Source organism: Hippocampus zosterae, chromosome 12, assembly GCF_025434085.1.
Source record: "Hippocampus zosterae strain Florida chromosome 12, ASM2543408v3, whole genome shotgun sequence".
In the NCBI taxonomy this organism is placed as follows: Eukaryota; Metazoa; Chordata; class Actinopteri; order Syngnathiformes; family Syngnathidae; genus Hippocampus; species Hippocampus zosterae.
This window is the reverse complement of record NC_067462.1, coordinates 15,849,584-15,869,515: the sequence shown is the minus strand read 5'-3', so window position 1 is coordinate 15,869,515 and position 19,932 is coordinate 15,849,584. Positions and strand designations below refer to the sequence as shown.

At 42.7% G+C, this 19,932-nt stretch overlaps 1 protein-coding gene across 1 annotated transcript in view; it reads right to left on the bottom strand.

Annotated features, from left to right (window-relative positions):
- The window catches only part of vwa8 (von Willebrand factor A domain containing 8), a 63,524-nt gene that overhangs the window by 41,113 nt on the left and 2,479 nt on the right, over positions 1-19,932 (bottom strand). The window contains exons 5-18 of the mRNA XM_052081722.1: positions 13,691-13,858; positions 9,878-10,042; positions 9,756-9,805; positions 7,995-8,103; positions 7,597-7,701; positions 7,316-7,447; positions 4,741-4,875; positions 4,588-4,665; positions 3,623-3,783; positions 3,435-3,548; positions 1,846-2,044; positions 979-1,056; positions 790-905; positions 582-679 (exon numbers count right to left, since the gene is read on the bottom strand). Coding sequence (XP_051937682.1) covers positions 582-679; positions 790-905; positions 979-1,056; positions 1,846-2,044; positions 3,435-3,548; positions 3,623-3,783; positions 4,588-4,665; positions 4,741-4,875; positions 7,316-7,447; positions 7,597-7,701; positions 7,995-8,103; positions 9,756-9,805; positions 9,878-10,042; positions 13,691-13,858 — 1,708 coding nt within the window. The remainder of the gene's footprint in view (positions 1-581; positions 680-789; positions 906-978; positions 1,057-1,845; positions 2,045-3,434; positions 3,549-3,622; positions 3,784-4,587; positions 4,666-4,740; positions 4,876-7,315; positions 7,448-7,596; positions 7,702-7,994; positions 8,104-9,755; positions 9,806-9,877; positions 10,043-13,690; positions 13,859-19,932) is intronic.

The window sequence follows — 19,932 nt, the reverse complement described above, 5'->3', positions numbered from 1 at the left end:
CTGCTACAGCATGCTGGCGTATCTAGTATTCATATCGGTCAGTGGAACCTCTGAAGCCGAAGCCCTTAAGACCTCTGCCTTAACTTGAGCCAGGAAAAACCCTGTGTGTTTGCGTGTAAATGTGTGTGTGTGTGTGTTTATCCACAATACGAAATGTATTCATTTTTTCCCCCAAATGCAATTCAACGGGCCTGAATTAAATGAGGTGCCTAGACCCAGCAAAAAGTGGGAGTTAGTCGTTTTAGACAATGTCCCAATTTTATTGGAATTCGGTTTTGTAGACAACCATTCACACTCGCATTCAAACCTACGGACAATTTTAAGTCATCCATTAACGTACCATGCATGCTTTTAGAATGTATGAGTACCCAGAGAAAACGCATGCAGGCATGTGAAGAACATGCAAACTCCAAACAGGAAGGTTGGAGCCTTGATTTGAACCCACGACCTCAGAACTGTGAAGCAGCTGTGCTAGCCAGTCATAACCCCGTGCCACAATCAAGACCCGGAAATTGAATTCAGTTCGACATAGAAAGGAAGATGTACGGTAAGTCTTGTGTATGCAAGTGACTGGGACGCACAAGTAAAGTCACGTGTGTTGTCAGCGTCCGGAGTGTCTTGTATGGAGCAGTTGGCGAGGCTTTTCTGAAGCAAGCCGCGGGCCAAACTGGGAAGAAACCTAAAAACACACAGTGCTACAGTGTTAAAGGGGGTCCGCCCTACTACAGCCCTTGTTCGACAGGAGCCGAAGTGCACAAAACGTGAAGGTGAATACAACCCTGAGCACACCTTGAGAGGCAAGCCTTGTTGACAGCGTGGGCGATGCTCTCCTCGGGGTAGCGAGAGAGTCGGCGACAAATCCGCAGCAGCTGTCTGGTGGAGAGGGAGGAGGCCAGAGACTGTGCCTGGTGACACATGCAAATAAATGAAGGCAAATCACATTGGCACACACGTGCGCGCACACACAGGCACACTTACTGTGGGGTCAGTAGTCTGTCGTAGAGTGTGCGTGAGCTGCAGGAGCTGTTCGGCAGCCTCCTTTGGAACATTAGGAGACTGCAAATTGAAATGAAAACAAGAGCAAGTGTATTGAGATAAAATTAATGGGAGCCTTGATCAGCCTATTTTTTTTTTCCCCGATATGGGGCTTTCGAAATTTTCCTTGCCCACTTGCGGAGTTTGGGGCTCGTGAAGACTATTTTTGTGATTTAAGCTCTATTCAAATAAACTTCACTTGATAATTTCCACACTGATCTGACATTAGCTACCACTAAAACTTTAGATTTTATGATTAGTCTCGAAAAATCTATACCTTTGCTATATGTGGTGTCGGAAGGGAACACATTAAATGTTACCTTGGTTTTCTTGTGTCAGAAATCATAAAAATCAATACAGTTCTGAGTTAAAATGGGTACTATTCACTGAAAGTTTGAGGGAATATTTTTAAATAATTAGGAAAAGCAGAAAAATGACAATTTGTGAAATTTGTGATGGTTAAAACTTTAGACTATACTACGACGATCAATTTAGTCAGTTATCAATCAAAGTGTGCTTGAAAACAGGACAATAAGCTCTGAAAATGTCTAAATAGCTACCTTGAGATACCGGGGGATGAATATACATGACAAGAAATCAATGGATTTGTTTGGGATAAGTGCTGCTTGTAAGGAGCTAAATGGGAAGATGTGGTGTGCTGGATGTTATCTTAAATTGCATGTAAAAAAAATAAATTAAGTCAACAGATATTTCTTCAGTAAGAGTTCTAATCCTAGAAAGATGAATGAAATATTTCAAAGTCAAAATCTTTACCAGAGGACAAATTCTTGTCCACTGAGAGTATCTCACCAATCCTTGCAACAGGTTGACCTCCTCGGCTTGGGCCAGCGGCCTGACGGTGTGGTACAGGAACATGGTGAGCAATTCGGGACCCAACCACTGTTGACCTTTAGTGCTGCTGCTGCCACTGGTGCTTGCACCAGCGCCAACAAGTGGAGGCTCAGCCAGGGCGAGCACTCGGAACGACGTGTGGATGGCAAAGATTGACCTGAAAAGACAGATACCAATGAGACACAGTCCGCTGTGCTGGGGTAGAGTGTGTGTGCGAGTGTGTGTGCGAGTGTGTGTGTGTGTGTGTGTGTGCGTGCGTGTGTAGGTTGGTCACAACCAATTTATGTCATGAGGAAGTGCATGGCTTTTGACAGTTGGCTGTATAAGCCTCTGATTCAAGAGGACAGAGAGGACCATGACTGTAACCCCATCGAGACACCCACACATCACTGGACTATATTTAAACTGGTGGAGGCTTTATTAAGAGGGCACTGAGCATGGTCACGGTAAAGACAGTCTGAAGCTAACAGTTATTGTTCGACTGCAACCTGCACTGCATGGCAGCATGGGTCCAAATATGTGAAAACGTTTCTGTAGCTAGCAAGGATGTTTCGGGCAAATAGTTGAAAACAACTTACTGTTGTTACTTTGGTGTACTTTTCAAACAGAGAAGAAATATAATTTTGCACGTTGTGACAAGAGCACCGCAAAACAGAAAACAAGTTTTCCAACAAAGCTTTTTTTTTTGCTCTTAAAATAAAACATTCGTCACTGCTAACTTATCAGAAATACTATGTTTAAAAGAACAATAAAAAAAGTCACCTTGGTCATGCATCGGTCAATATAGTAGGAGCGATTAACAGTCTTTCATCAGAAAGAACATTTTTATGCATCAAATTAAATTGGTTTGTGTAAACAGTTATAGTTTTACATTTTGTTCAGTCGTAACAAATGTCAAAAGGACTGAAAAGTAAAACAAGGTACACACCAAACCGTGATGGGGTTTTTTTTCTGCATACCGTGACACCACTACTATTTATGAGACTTTAAAAAATTATTTCAGATGGATCGCTTGCATTAAAAAGACTTTAATTATTCAGCACATAACTTGTCAGCGCCCTAATTCTTGGCACAATACAGACTAAGGCAAGAGATTAGGAAAAAAAGGAATTTAGGTCAGTCAAGTGTCTCACAGGTCCACTTCTTCCATACCTAAAGATATTGCCTTCTAACGGTCTCTCACTGGCTCACCACATAAAAAGGATACAATCCGCAGTGCATGATTAAAACGCATCATCTAAAAATGCAGCTCAAAATCCGATTTCCATCATTTCATTTGTGTGTATGTACGTAGTGGCCAGTTGGCAAGAAAAGCTTGCTATTTGTTGTGAACATTCCCATATATGTCCATTTGAAAATATTGCATGAAACATATTTATTCGATTATAAAGTCTATTAGTGGGCGTTTAAGTGGTAGGTTGACAAGCTCCACCCTTTGTGCTGTAAAACACACGCAGAAACACATAGGTAGACTTTTTTTCCTTAACGTCATAATTTCCTGCTGTAAGGGACTATGCAGACACATTTGTGAATGAGTATACAGGTACCTCTCTTTAAGTTGCGCGTCTGTAAAGTTGTTTTCCTCCTTCAGTGCCTGGTATCTATCCCACCTCAGCAGCCTGGTGCCATCATAAAGATCCAACTCCCGGTCATGAAGTAACCTGCAGCATGTAACACTGGTGAACTTTGGCTTCTCTACAACAATACTGAAATGTGTGAGAAATGATGGTCTTACCTGGAAAGGACAGCCAGTGTTCCCAGGTTGACCCTGTGTATACCATCCAGCAGCAGCAGCTTGCCCTCAATGGCAGCAGTGACCAGCGGTGACGGACGCCACGCCGTGTCGCCGTTGGGGAGCGTGAACCTTTGCTGGAGGAGGTCCCTGGCTGTCATATCCTGTCACAGGCACAATGAAATCATTAAAAAACAAACCTTAAAATGTAAGGTGAAAATGGCATACTATCTATATATATATTGCGCGTCGTCCCGCACGCGGTCTGTCCTTCCGTCTGTCCCTTTTCAAAACGTACCTACTTCACCGCGCCGCTGCGCCGCTCAGGCAGTGGCTCACTACGATCGCGCGGGCATCTTGGCGAAAAATGTTGTCTACCCACAAGCATTGCAATAAAATTGTTAGTTATTTAGTCGAGCTAAACATCAATTTATTTTCGCGATAAGCAATGAAGATGAACAAAAAGTTGAACCTAGCAACGACACTTTTGTGGGCCGAAGGCCCACCTTACCAGCCTTCCGCAGGAACTAGCTGATGAGCCGCCCGGACGGCGGCGAACTACCACCTTACCAGCCTTCCGCAGGAACTAGCTGATGAGCCGCCCGGAGGGCGGCGAACCAGCTAGTACAGTATATAGAGGAAGTTTTTTTTGATTGTTGATGATGAACAAATACAGAATTCGGGGTCCAAGGAGGTTAAAGCATAGAAAGAACACTGTGAGAGAGACTGATTTAATAGCCAGAGTTCATCGTCATTCCTTCAATTTATATACCACCTGTCATTATTCAAGTTGTGGGTGCGCTGGAGTCTATCCCAACTGACTTCTACCATCCTTCACAAAAATAATGTGCCTTTTCACCCTGTGTGTCTCATGTATGATTTTCTTCTTCAATACAACTGCTCACTAATATTGCATCTATTAATATGCTGCGCATAACGGTAGCTGTTGTCATATTTATTTTTTTTACCTGGTAGAGCATGACAGGCTCAATGCTATAACCCAGCATCTCAGAAAACTCTTTAGCAATCACCGATTTGCCACAACCCTGAAACATACAGAACACGATTACATTGAAGCAATAGTTCACCATAAACTGCATTTGTGTATGTGTGTGTAGGACCTTGGTTCCTATGAGACACATGTCCTTCACCATATGAGACTGCATCATGTCGGCAATCAGCTGAGAGTGGCTAGGGGTGCTGATGAAGTCGTGGCAACTGTTGGGTGGCCGGGGCTCCTTGGTGCCTGCTGGGACCTGATTGTTCATTCGATTTGAACACAACAAATACAGAATAATGTGTTAATATTATTTTTACTACAGTGGCATGATATCAATATAAAATAAATAAAATAAATAAATAAAACACATTTTATGATTCATCATCAACAATAAAAAAAAAAACATTATTTAAAGTCACTGGCAGCTTGTAGAGGTGTGAAAAAAATATTGAGCCAAAGTAACTACCGGTGGTGACAAATATTTCAATACATCAATATTCCCTCTCTCTGTTTTTCTGAAATATCAAATATAATTTCATGTAAAATACATTTTGCACTTCCCTATTAGCTTTTTGTGTTGGAGCTCATGTCGACAATTGAGTATGGATTGTACCTACAGTATTTCATACAACTTTGGACCAAAATGCAAAAACTAGTGAGATGCATAAGGTGGCTCTCGAAAAATGTAGGCGTCTATATTGACAAAAATGAAGCCATGAGAGAAGCATTCAATATGTTAAAAGTCTGGAACTGACATGTGTTGGTATATTTGTGCTATACTCTGCTTGTTGGCACATTTTGAGTATATGAATGTTTGTTTTATTTACAACCTCCTGACTATTTCCCAACTGTGAGGCGAATAAAGATCTTAATCACAGAGCTAAATAAAAATAATCTAAATTAGGGGTGCCCATTAGGTAGATCCATGTCCCAAGTAGATCCGAGGAGAAAAACAACATCAACCGTTTAAACCTTTAAAACTGTACGTGTGAGCTACGATAGTTAACAGGCTACAAAAGTGCATCGCATGCCTCAGTTTCAGGCTGTTTCTCATCATGGCGTGCATGTGTGTGTGTGTGCGCGTGTGCGTGTGCGTGTGCGTGTGTGTGTGTGTGTGTGTGTGTGTGCGTGTGTGTGTGGCCTTCATCAGCCCCCCTCTCGGCTTCGAAGCACTTGAACGTGGCAGTGCACGCACACCAGCGTAATTATGTGTCCCAGTCATGCAGGATTTCACTCATACTAAAAATTAGAGCTGTCAAACGATTAAAATATTTAATCTAATTAAAAATGCAACTGTCATAATTAACTCAAATGAACTAAAAAATTAATCGTGATTACTCACACATTTTTTATCGTTTCTGAATTTCCTTTTACATTTTTGTCCTATTTTTTCCCCATTTTAATGCTCTCGTCAACATGGAATAAAGAATCAGTTTTCTATGTGCCAAATGCAAATATTTACTGAAATAACAATTTCAATTTTCAATTTTACATGAACATTTTTCACTTGGTGCAGTTATTCACATATAATCTCTCACACAATATTACTGTCCATCAATAACGGTGAAAAAAATATTTTGTCACACAACAGTTGCTTTAACAGCTTTTTTTATGAAATTAAAATAGAGCAATATAACATTAGAAAGTGCACATCTAAGGTACACTAGTACTCAGCCTATAGTGGATTTAAACCATGGTTGTATACTTCATTTTTCTCAAGTTTGCTTTCAACACAGCAGTCTGTTTCTGTATGTTTGTTGAAGAATAACGAGACACCGGACACCAGTGTTCATTATGTGCCGCTGTATTCGAAACTGCCGGCCGTACAAACAAGCACAACACTTCCCCCATGCTGCAGGAGCAAACCATTCTTAAAGGGGGGCGGGGGTCACTCCCTCTAACACAGTCAGGCTATGTTGATTGTGTTGGTCCTTCTTGCGCGGAAGTCTCTCTACGGTTTTGTGTAGACCTCATTTCGAATGACTACACTTGGTTCGATGACAACAATGGAGACATTTTACTTTCGCTAGGTCGCTACCACTGTAGCGCACTGTCACTGTCAGACGAACACAGAGAAGCTCCACCCGCTCTATTTATATGGACACAGCACACTATAACCTTCCACACAAAATAGTTCCAAACAAGTAACAATCGCGTCAGTGGCATACATCGTATACCTGTATGATACACAGAGAGAGAAGAACAGATAACTTTGGTCTTGTCAGTGGAGCAATATGGTGACTTTTTAAATGTAAACTTTCCATTCGTAACTCTTTAAGTATCTGTTTTCGGTGTCTCGCACGGCATGGCTGGCAAAACAGACATGGGCGTGGACTTTTGCAGCGCGCTTGTTTTGTTTCTGGTGTATTTATAGAGCAACGTAACATCCGCTTGTGACGTGTGCCGCGTTAATCTCGCGAGAAAATGTTTAGTCCCGTTAAAATTCATTTAAATTAATGCCAATAAAAACGCACTAAACTGACAGCTCTACTAAAAATACATTTCCAGGTTTGGAAGTGAGCTGAACTTGTACTTCCTAGCATGCTTTGGTTGGGTGTGGGGGCGTAGAACAGCTGACAAGTGCATTGACGATGGAGGTCCTTCTTTCACACATGCGAGGGCATTACAGTAAGTAAGTATACTGTAAAAACCCATTAAAATGTAAAAAAATAAAAATAATAAAAAAAGGTGTCTACCTGAATTCTAACATCTTTATCTGCAACGCGCAAGGTGACATCTGCATAGTTCTCGTCCGAGCCTGCTGTTTTGGACACACTGATAACGGCGCTGCTCGATGTCTTGCTGCGGCCATCCAGAAGCTCAAATTTCTGTGTAAAAACCATAAAATCTGCATGACTCATTCAGGCATTTGTCTGACAACTCACCAGTTGCAGAGAATGGTCGGCAAACAAGCCGATACATACTGTAGACCACTGACAGAAAGCTAGAAAGCAGAAAGTCAAAGACGGTATCCTACACTGAGCACCGTCTCCACAGCGCTGCACCCGTCCTTGCCCAACATGCTATGGTAGGGGTAAAGTCTCTGGACCAGCTGCTGCGACGACATCATGGGGAAAACATTCTATGAAAACACAGGACAGGATTCATTAGACCAGCGCTCAACAAGTCCGGTCCTCGAGTGCCCCTGTGTTTTAGACATTTCCCTCCTCCAACACACCTAATTCATATGGTCAACTCATCAGCAAACTCTGCTGAATCTTGATAATAATTCTGATCATAATATTTGAATCGGGTGAGTTGGAGGAGGAAGGCATGCTTGGTTGGAATTGGTGACACTTGCATGAAAACATCTGATCTGAATACAAAGCCGTTTTATCAGAGAGGAGGAGAGCAGAGGTTTAAACGGTTCTTTACCAGTACATTGACGCCGTTAAGGAGGTTATCCACAGGAAAGTCAGGAAGGCCCAGGTTGGCTGATTCCTGGGAGCACAGTGTGGAAGCAAGTGACAGAAGCTGGGACACCCTGACACAAGGACAAACTGTGTGAGGAGGGTTCAATTACAGTATGGGTGTGTTAATGGGTGTATGTATAGTAAAAGAAAGTAAAAAATTAAGAACAGTAGTATATAGTGTATATACAAGACACACACACACACACACACACAGGTCACACTCATACTGAATATTCATCAGCCATTTACTGTTATAATGTGCACGCGTGAGGGAGGGTTGAGAGAAATCCGGACGTTTGTCTGCATAGCAGTGCGCAGCTGTTTGAGGAGGAATTGAATGCACAACAAAGAATCATGATTTGAATTTGAAGGGATACTCAAAAAAGGTCAATTCCAGCTCCAGCCTCCCTCTGTGGAGTTTGTTTGTTTTCCCCGGGCCTGCATGGGTTTTCTCCGGGTACTCCGGTTTCCTCCCACATTCCAAAAACATGCATGGCAGGCTGATTGAACACTCTAAATCGGGGATGTAAACCGCTTTTTTGTTGTGGGCCAGATTTTAGTTACCGTTTCCGTTGGCGGGCCATTATCACTGAAACCATATGTCAATAATAATGGTTTCTTCAACTATTGTTTCAATTACTGTCAAGAGGTTTTTGGTAACAAGAAAATGCTTACAATGTGGCTCTTATTTATTTTACATTACATATGAGACTTTCCAAATTGTGGTTGAGATTTTAGCAAGCATTGTGGAAGTTGACATGTTTGATTTGCTATCGCGGGCCGCATAAAGTGATGCAACGGGCCAGATCTGGCCCCCGAGCCTTGAGTTTGATACCTGCTCCAAATTGTCCCTAGGTGTGAGTGCGAGCACGGATGGTTGTTTGTCTCAATGTGCCCTGCGATTAGCTGGCAACCGGTTCAGGGTGTCCCCCGCCCTTCTGCCCGAAGACAGCTGGGATAGGCTCCAGCATGCCCCGTGACCCTTGTGAGGATAAAGCGGATCAGAAAATAGATGGATAGGAGGGGTACTCAAACTCCTTACCACACTCTTGCTCCACTCTTCACTAATATTGAAAACAGTCTGATAGGGCCTTGTCTGGATGACTACTGGGCTTGCAAGCAGGGAGAGGGTTGGGTAACCTAAACTATGATCTAAATTATTTCTACAGTATGTTAAATAAACTATCCCAGTGGTTCTCAACCTGGGTTCAATCGAACCCAGGGGTTTGGTAAATCGGTCTCAGGGGTTCGACGGAGCCTCTGCCGTGGAAGTTAAGACACACTCAACTCAACATGTCAATTAGTTATGACACGCCCGCTGCAGATGATCACATTACATCGCTTGTCCAATCAGTGCTGTGGGAAATTTAGTTGAATTCATATGCATCATGGAACGTAATGGGACTCAGCGTCCTATCTGCATGATATGTCATGCCAAGTTGAGCAACTAAAAACTGAAGGAACACTTTATCAATATGTATGTATGTATCAAGTACAACTGTATTGTCAAATGTTTCACTGATTGTTATGTTTCACTAAAGAAGGGTTCGGTGAATGTGCATGTGAATTGGTTGGGTTCGGTACCTCCAACAAGGTTAAGAACCAATGAACTAACCACATGCTATGATAAATCACTCACTGAAAATCGATGTAAAGATATTCGCAAACGCTACAATTTCAATTCCAATTCGCTATGGAGGCATTTGTGAGACTGGCAATTCACCTCTCTGCCGCAATGTTCGGTCCTGCCGCGTATAACAGCTCCAACTGGTCCTGAAGATAAATAAAGTTTTGTTGGGGCTACCGTATCGTTTCTTTTCGTGTTAAATGACTGGAAGACCGTACCTTAAACGGGAGATAATAGATGTCTCTGGCCTGGAAGCGAGATCGGAGGGGAGGATCCAGTGGGTTGCCTTTATATTTGGGGACAGGTAGACCAAGGGCGATGACCCGAAAGTCCTCGCTAACGCGAACGATCTTCCAGCTATCAAGCTCCTCTTTTGTGTGCTCCTACAGGTCGGAAAAGAAACACACAAATGTTAAAAAAAATATATATATATGGACTGATATATATATATATATATATATATTATATAATCCACATCTCACCCCTCGGGTGGTGTCCGTCCCTCATTCAGCTCGAGTCCTCTACCAGAGGCCAGGAAGCTTGAGGGTTCTGCGCAGTATCCTTGCTGTTCCCAGCACTGCATATTTCTGGACTGAGATGTCCGATGTTGTTCCCGGGATCTGTTGCAACCACTCATCTAGTTTGGGGGTCACTGCCCCAAGTGCTCCGACCACCACAGGCACGACTGTCACCTTTACCTTCCAGGCTCTCTCCAGCTCCTCTCTGAGCCCTCGAGTTTCTCATGTTCCTTCTTCCTGATGTTTCCATCACTTGGGACCGCTACATCCACTACAATGGCTTTCCTCTGCCCTTTATCTATGATCACGATATCTGGTTGGTTCGCCATTACCATCTTGTCAGTCTAAATCTGGAAGTCCCACAGGATCTTCGCTCTGTCATTCTCCACCACCTTCGGAGGTGTTTCCCATTTTGACCTACAGATCCATGCGCACCAAATCCAGCAGACACTTAAACAGCTTCTTCCCTCTAGCCATTAACTCCTTAAACAGTCACTGACATAGTCACTCTTCTTGCACCACAAAATGGTACTACAAAACTACTGGTTACTCTAAAATGGTTCAATGATTTTGTTGTTTACGATGATACTAGTGCAGCGTGTTATACCGGAGACAAATTCCTTGTGTGTTCTACATACTTGGCCAATAAAGATGATTCTGATTCTGATTCTGATTCTGATCTTCGCTCTGTCATTCTCCACCACCTTCGGAGGTGTTTCCCATTTTGACCTTGGGGTTTCCAGTCCATACTCCGCACAGATGTTTCGGTAGACTATGCCAGCCACCTGGTTATGGCGTTCCATGTAGGCTTTCCCTGCCAGCATCTTACACCCTGCAGTTATGTGTTGGATCGTCTCAGGTGCCTCTTTGCACAACCTACACCTTGGGTCTTGTCTGGTGTGGTATATCTGGGCCTCGATGGCTCTGGTGCTCAAGGCCTGCTCCTGAGCAGCCAGGATGAGTGCCTCTGTGCTGTCCTTCAGGCCAGCCCTCTCTAGCCACTGATAGGACTTCTTGAGATCAGCCACTTCAGTTATGGTCCGGTGGTACATCCCGTGTAGGGGTTTGTCCTCCCATGATGGTCCCTCTTCCAGCGCCTCATCTTCTGTTCCTCCTTCCTTTCGGCTTGCGTACAGTATCAGGGTGCTGGATTTGGGATGGAACCCTCCATGCATGGTTAGGAGCTTTCAGGTCTTAACGTCCGTGGTCTGAATCTCTTCCTTTGGCCACCTTATTATTCCTGCAGGGTATCTGATCACTGGCAGGGCATAGCTGTTTATTGCCCGGGTCTTATTCTTGCCATTGAGCTGGCTTCTTAGGACTTGCCTCACTCGCTGGAGGTATTTGGCCGTAGCCGCTTTCTTTGTTGCCAGTTCGAGGTTGCCATTGGCTTGTGGTATACCGAGGTACTTGTAGCTGTCCTCAACGTCCGCTATTGTTCCTTCAGGGAGTGAGACCCCTTCAGTGCGGACTACCTTTCCTCTCTTAGTCACCATCCGACTACATTTCTCAAGCCCGAATGACATCCCGATGTCGCTGCTGTAGATCCTGGTTGTGTGGATCAGGGAATCTATGCCCCTTTCGCTCTTAGCATACAGCTTTATGTCATCCATGTAGAGGAGGTGACTGATTGTAGCTCCATTTCTGAGGCGGTATCCATAGCCTGTCTTGGTGATTACTTGGCTTAGGGGGTTCAGTCCTATGCAGAACAGCAGTGGGGAGAATGCATCACCTTGGTATATGCCACATTTGATGGACACTTGGGTAAGTGGCTTGCCATTGGCTTAAAGTGTGGTTTTCCACATCCTCATCGAGTTCGCAACGAAGGCTCTTAGGGTCCTGTTCACCTTATACAACTCCAAGCATTCAGTGATCCATGTATGTGGCATCGAGTCATATGCTTTCTTGTAACCAATCCAAGCTGTGCACAGGTTGGTACGTCGGGACCTGCAGTCTTGTGCGACCGTTCTGTCAACCAGGAGCTGATGTTTGGTTCCTCTGGTATCTCTACCAATGCCCTTCTGTGCTTCGTTCATGTATTGATCCATGCGTCCACTTATCTTAGCCGCAATGATGCCTGACATGACCTTCCATGTTGTGGAGAGACAGGTTATTGGCCGATAGTTGGATGGGGCTGCACCCTTCGAGGGATCCTTCATGATCAGGATCGTTCGCCCTTCGGTTAGCCATTCTGGGTGAGTCCCATCCCTCAGCAGCTGGTTCATTTGTACTGCTAGGCACTCATGGAGTGCTGTGAGTTTCTTTAGCCAGTAGGTGTGGACCATGTCCGGGCCTGGTGCTGTCCAGTTCTTCATGTCTGAGACTCTTTCCTGTATGTCTGCCACTGTTATGGTAACTGGGTTCTGTTCAGGGAGGTAGCTGTGCTCCTCTCTCAGGGTCAGCAACCATTGTGGACTGCTGTTATGTGCAACCTCCTTCTCCAGTACCTTTCAGTTTCCAGTCTTGGTGGGTCAGCTCTGTTGTTAGGACCCTGCCACTGAGCGTACACTTTTGCAGGTTGTGTTGCGAACAGCCTGTTTATTCGTCTGGCCTCATTCCCTTTCGTGTACCGCTTCAGGCGACTGGACAAGGCTTGGAGCCTTTGTTTGGCAGTTTCGAGTGCTTCAGGTATGGTCATCTGGATGTACCTCTCGGGTATCGGCATTTGAAATCTTTGAAATTGACCTTGTGCCAGTGAGTTTCTTGTGCGTATGCATCCACTAATCGATATGCGTACTGTATCACTTTCTATTCTGGTATGATACTGCATATACAGCGTCTCAAATGAAGTATCAAACGTATTGATGTTTAAGTTTGAGAATCTATCTTAGTGGTATCAGCGTCATTGACAGCTCAAACAGATCGATTCCTGCGCCTCTCAAGCAGACGTAATGGGAGTCTTTGAAATAACACTCCATTTTGGGAAGTTTGAGTAAAGATAGACCTACTGTATATTTGTTTTTTTCTTTTTTGGGGGAGAGGGGGGCATGTTGATACTGATTATTAGTTGTCAAGTAGGCCGCTAACCAATGTTTGGAGCCAATATTCCTTTCCAGTAAAGGAAAATATTGGTATCAAAATTTCTGAAAATACAAACTCTAACCCATCATGTGTCTCACAATATACCGTTTATAACTTTTCGGATTTGATGAATGTTCTTATCACAAGACATTTGTTTTTAACTTGCCACAAAAAAAAGTTCAGGGAGTAAATAGCTCCCTACAATTTTACAGAAATGTCAAATTAACTGAAATGTTAAATTATTATTGTCTTAAGTTCAAATTAAAGAGAGCGGACTTGGGGTCAACAAGTATCTCTCTCAGGGTTAACTGAAAAATTAAATACTTCACTGAAGTTGACAGAGTTGCATTTGATCTCTTATCAACCGTCAGATTTCATTAAAAAGTCTTGTGCCGATATTTGTCGAAATACAGAAGGTACAGTAATGTACAAAAACAGAACATACAATCACAACAACGTTTTTTAAAGTGAACTTCATGTTGGTGTTCTGACCTCCAGCAGCTTGTCATAGCGCTCGGCTGCCATGAGGAAGCGTCCGTCCTCCAGCTGCATCTCTCTGTTCTCCAGCAGGTTGTTGAGGACGGGAAGAACGTTCCTTTCGGCCTTCTCCAGACCCTCCAGGAGAAGAACTCGCCCTTGAGTGGCTGCCCTGACGGCGCACTGAGAAGAAAAGAACGAAGAGTATGCCATTCTCCTATGGTGACTACAAATGAGACAAACATCCAACTATAATAAATCCCTTTGATATATTATTGCGCTCACAAAACCAAAGTTTTACTTTTAGAAGGAATATTTTTTTTTGCCACTAAATGTAGTATGCAGGACAACTCTTTGTTTACATTGCGCATGTGTGCGTGTGTGTCGGTGTGTGAGTGTATATGCACATGTTCAGTTGAAAAAACCCAAAAGCTTCTCTTGACGTCAGCAGGCAGGAAACTTAAGCAGTCTAGGGAGACCACAGAGCTAGCGAGCATGTAATTACGTGTGCGTGTAATGTGCATATGGGACGCTGTGTGGGAAGTGCAGCCACAAAAACGACTACAGCGAGGTCAGGATGTTCTAAATTTAACTGCGAGCCCATTTTCAACATTGTAATGAGATAACCATTTGGTAATCTAAAATGAAACAGGACAAGGGGCCGGGTTTGAAATTAGCATAGCGTTGTTGGGACGGCTATTCTTAGCAATAAAGTAACTCTGCACAATCTAATCCAGGGATGATTGCTGAGACCATTTCGATATACTGGACTGTAAAATAAGCCTTCAAGTATTTCTGAATCGAATGCAAATACAAAACGATTGATTAGAGGTGGCCAAAAAAAAAAAAAAAACGGCCCTTGGGGGATACTGCATTGAGAGGTTCTTGGGACACCAGCAGAGGCTCATCAGCAGTGGTGTAGTGGGGATTTTTTAAGTGGGTGTACACGATTCTGGGATGTTCTATATATGCATACAGAACATCGATCATAGGCTACAACAACAGTTGAACTAACGTTAAATTAAATGTTTTACGACTCCAAAATAATCACAGGCTAACGTTATTAAGCATAACTCGCATTACAACAATGATCAACAAACATTTCAATAAAAATTGAATGTGGCGTCGGGAGAAGTGGGTGGACGGCGTACCTCCGCGTAGCACGCCCACTACACTCCTGCTCATCTGTGGCGCCTCAATACAATGCATCGCAGAAACGTTCCTTTTTTTCATTTTCCTTTATCAGAACAAATTTGTTTGCTTTCCTAGTCCCATGAATATTATCAGAGTATGATTTTCTTGAACTGTCCAGGCAGTGTTTCCATTCCTTTGGCAAGGCAAAGGACTATTCCATGCTTTTTATCAGCAGAAAGATGCTTTTTGCAGCATTATGCATAAAAACTGTGATCATCTTAAAATGTGTGAAACAATCTAATTCCATGCAAGGAGGCTTACCTACGTAATCTACCTAAACCAATTATCAAATCCGTTTTATTCAGAAAGAAAAAAAATTGTCACCATCGTTCAGAAACCTGTCCAAATTTGGACAATTTTATATATTTTTGAATAAATCTTTAATTTATTGAAGTCTCCGTGATGTGGGTCTGCTACTTGTACGAATTAGTTTTCTCTCTTTGTCTATGGAATGTTAAAGCCTCAACGAACATGCCATGTTTTTCTTTTGTTGTTTCCCCCCTATAAACTGATGCTTCTGGAGAATTCGGGATTCCGCCTGATGCCAGCGATATGCAAAAACCTCCCCAGGAAAAACTAAAATGGTTATTAAAAATAAATCCAACAACCAAAATAATTCAGAACTGGATAGTAAGATTGTGTGACCATTACAAATGAAACCAACCACGAAAGTCACAGAAAATATGAGATGTGTCAGAAAAGTTCCAGGACATGTTTTACAAACGATATTTGCCACGCTTTACATGCCCCGGAAAGATTCTTCTGGAATTTTCCGCGGGTCTGTTGTCACTGCCGTCTTAATTTTGTCCACGTCTTCAAAACCGGTCCCTTTGATGACCTCATTGTGCACGGACAAGATGAAAAAAGTAAAATAAATCACAAGGATCCAGCTCAGGTTAGTAGGGTGGTTCATCTCGGGCAGGAAACGCTCAGAGCAATGTAAGCAGGCAGATTGTCATGGTGAAGTATGAGTTGCCCTGCCACGACACTTGCCTCTTCTTACGCACTGACTGACGCAAACATCTTAGGATCTCTTTGCTGACGTGCTGGTTGATCGTGTTGCCCACAAAAGATTAGAATAGTTTGGATTTGAAAAGTGCCTTTTTGACACGAGTCGTGGAAATTCTCGAACACACCTCGTACAAGGCCCGTTAGGCCCTTTTAACAACTCACCATAAAAAAAATAATTTAAAAAAAATAAATAAAAAAAAGTATACCTGTGGTATTAGAATTACAATTTTGATTGTTATTATAATGACTTACACCAACATGAAGTAAAGTTTTTTTTGTGACTCTCTTGTACATGTTCAGCGTTGCTTTCATCAGTCACTTAACACTGGGTCAGCGTGGAGCTCAGAGGCTTATTGCAGGTTTTAAGTGTTACACTAACAACAGTCAAGTGTGTCCAATAAATTTATATAAACACCTAGCCATCCATTAACTTCCAGACGCATTATTTTCCAATGGAGCTGGTGTGGAAATGGTAGACTTTTTATGACTGCAATTGAGTGCAAGGTGGCTGGCCAACGTATGTGTATGCCAAGCGGTAAATAATGATTGGAGGAGTCCAAAAATGAAAATCCTTCTGACTAAAAAAAAAAACAATGAACTAGCAACCTGTCTTCCCTCTAAAAAAGAATGAGTGAGCGTTAGTACAGGGATTGACCCATTCTGAGTAAATATAGGACTCCAAATGAGCACGGCTCTCTGAGGAATATGCGGCAATGTTCCAGATGACACATGAGCGCACCTGCTACAATCGCTTTCCAATTTACGCCCACCCATCTTCAAACACATGCTGGAAGTCATCACACCCACTAGAGTTTAATAAAACACACAAACATTTTCTCACCGTATGACATTTAAAAAATTCTGATCAACACACTTATAATGGGTGCTTAACTCCTTTGTACCTACAGAGACCAAAATACCCCCCCAAAAGTTGTTATGGCCTGTTACCGTGGCAACAAGCAGACAGATGGTTTCATCTTGAGGTGTACGTGGGAAGGTGAAGGTGCTTGCGAGATTAACACTCCATACTTCCCTCTTAATTTATAAACATGTGATAAAGACATCAGTGGGAAAAGGAAAGTGGAAATGTGGCCCAGTGTTGCTGTTAATGCCACTGACAGCGAATGGCCAAGTTGACAAAGCAATTTTACAGATGTCGATCGGAGCCTCATTCATCGACAGATCCCTCAAAATTGCAGCATCTGAGCTGTCACCTGTAAATGATTGTTGCAAATTCGAATGAGGTGGTATTGCATATTCACCCCCCCCCCCCCCCCACGTAATGTTTTAAATTATTAGTATAAACTGAAGCAGTCAAAAGTTTGGAAATACAGTACACCACCCTGTAATTCAGTGATTGTTCCTTTTTTTTAACCCTGAATTACAGATGAACACGTCAGTCATTGACAATTTGAAGAAATATTGATGGGATTTTTGGGGAAAAAAAGACATGTAAATTTCCCCAGTGTGGGACAAATAAAGGATATCTTAATCTTCTATAATTTTGATTTTTCAAAGTAGGCACCCTTTGCCCAGATAACACCTTTGCACATGTTGGTTATTGTCTCGGTCAACTTTCTGTTCACACCCGTACTTTGTCAAGAGTTAGTAGCTAGAATTCCTTGATCTCTTAATGCGTTTGTGATTATTTGAATTTGAAGGAGCACATTTTCCAAGACACGGGGCCCCGGTTAGTGTTGTGGAAAGGCCAGGATTCAAAAATCTCATGAATACACTGAACAATAATTTACCAATCCACCGTTTCTAACCCATCCAAATCCAGATATACCTTTTGTTATACTGTCCCAGTAATCCCCAGTCGACCAGAGACTCCACCCCTGCACATTCTTCTTCTCGAGAAAACGTACCCCCGCTGAAGTTAATTACGATGTAGGGAACCGTGAAATTTTGCCCATGCTATTGGCATTTCAGGAATGGCGTCACTGGCGAGCGGGAGCCAAGGAAACATTGACTGTATTTACTGACCACAAGAACTTAGCCTACATCAGCTCTGCCAAACGATTAAACTCACGATGGGCTCTGCTTTTCATCTGCTTTTACTTGACTTTAACCTAAAATAAAGGCAAATTAACCTAAAATTAAGATGAAAGACAGTTTATCTTTTACCTAGTCTATATACTTCAATAAGACTTCATCTCGCATTACTAAACACATGGACTACCAAAGGAATGGTGTAGACAAAAAGCAGTATAAACAGATCCAAACAGAAAAAACAAAACAAAAATAGACACATGACCAATTTTAGTAGGTCCAATGGTCATATGAAACACAAGAAAACACATTATCCAGCTCCAAATAAATCAACATGTTTTCAGTCACCGCGGAGGGAAGTCAGAGAAGCACATCACAATGTTCCGAAAGAGTTGATTCGTGCTATTTAAATACAGTATGCAATTTACTCTTCTCCAAAAGGCAAATGTTTGATGGTCAGCTGTTGTACTGTCTATTGTATTGTTAATGCATCCAGATTTACATACTCGATGAAAAGCTTGTCATCAAATGCTCCTAAATCTCAGTTTTTATCATGTTATTTGTCAATAAATGGGAGTCATTTGCAATTTCCTCCCCTTTTTCCACGAGATTGGCAACTTCTCGGGATACAGCAAGCTCCTTGCTTAAGAATTCAGCTCAATTTGTTGTTGTTTGTCCGTTTGCGGTGTTACTCTTTTGCATCACTTCTGGTTGCATAAAGTGGAGCATTTTGCAGCACTTCCAGTTGCGCAGCGTGATCCGAATAGCAACACGAATTAGACACGGATGTCACACACGGCCTGGTTTCACACCAAGGCTTCTTGGAAAATGTCCCCAAAAAATGACCCATGATTTTACGCGTTTGGGAGTATGGGTCTAAAATAGACAAAATATGCAGTTTCATTATTTGACAAAGACTAAAGATATTGCAAGTCATATTTTCTGTGTTGTGATGCTACTGTTGCTTTTTAAGTGTCCAGTTTTTCAGATGGAAGACATCATTACTTGGGGTGCTGACAAGCACACACCCAAATACACCTCAACCACATTCTGTAGTCACACATGAAATGCTCGGAAGCTTCTAAAAGGGAAGTTAAAAATGTCTTTTCTGCGGAGGGTTAATTAAGTTCACATCAAAACGTGTTGTCTGACACAAACACAATTGCATTCTTGCGTTTTTATGTAAAAAATAGGTTTTATACATCAGGAAGCCATTATGTATGTAGATGTGCAATGCTGTCAAGTCATCCTCTAATTGTACAGTGTTATTGTTAATTGCAGGCATTCAGTTTTGTCTGCATTGACTTGTCTGCAGCTACAGGACAGACAGTGCATGTCTTCAATAATTCAAAGGGTGGATAATAACGATACAAATAAAGCTCTGACCCTCTTCTGTATTTTAACGCTGACTCATCAATATACTCATTGTAGGAACAGTCCAGCAAGGATGGGCCATTTTTCAATCAAAAACAATATTTTGTCATCAGAGAAATGTTTGCATTTTCAATTACCGGGTATATAAATTTGTTTTGGGAGAGGCAGCCCGGTAGTCCAGTGGTTAGCACGTCGGCTTCACAGTGCAGAGGTACCGGGTTCGATTCCAGCTCCGGCCTCCCTGTGTGGAGTTTGCATGTTCTCCCCGGGCCTGCGTGGGTTTTCTCCGGGTGCTCCGGTTTCCTCCCACATTCCAAAAACATGTGTGGCAGGCTGATTGAACACTCTAAATTGTCCCTAGGTGTGAGTGTGAGCGTGGTTGGTTGTTCGTCTCTGTGTGCCCTGCGATTGGCTGGCAACCGATTTAGGGTGTCCCCCGCCTACTGCCCGAAGACAGCTGAGATAGGCTCCAGCACCCCCCGCGACCCTAGTGAGGATCAAGCGGCTCGGAAGATGAATGTTTTGGGAGAAAGCAGTAAATAAATAACAACTCTCAAATCACCCTTTTCTGTTCAGCAATAAGGTATAGCCAAGCCCCCCTTCCCTTTTCCTCAAGTCTTGGTGAGCGGTAGCAGAGGAACTGGATGTACCGGTAATTTGTCCATTCAAAATCATTGTACATAAAT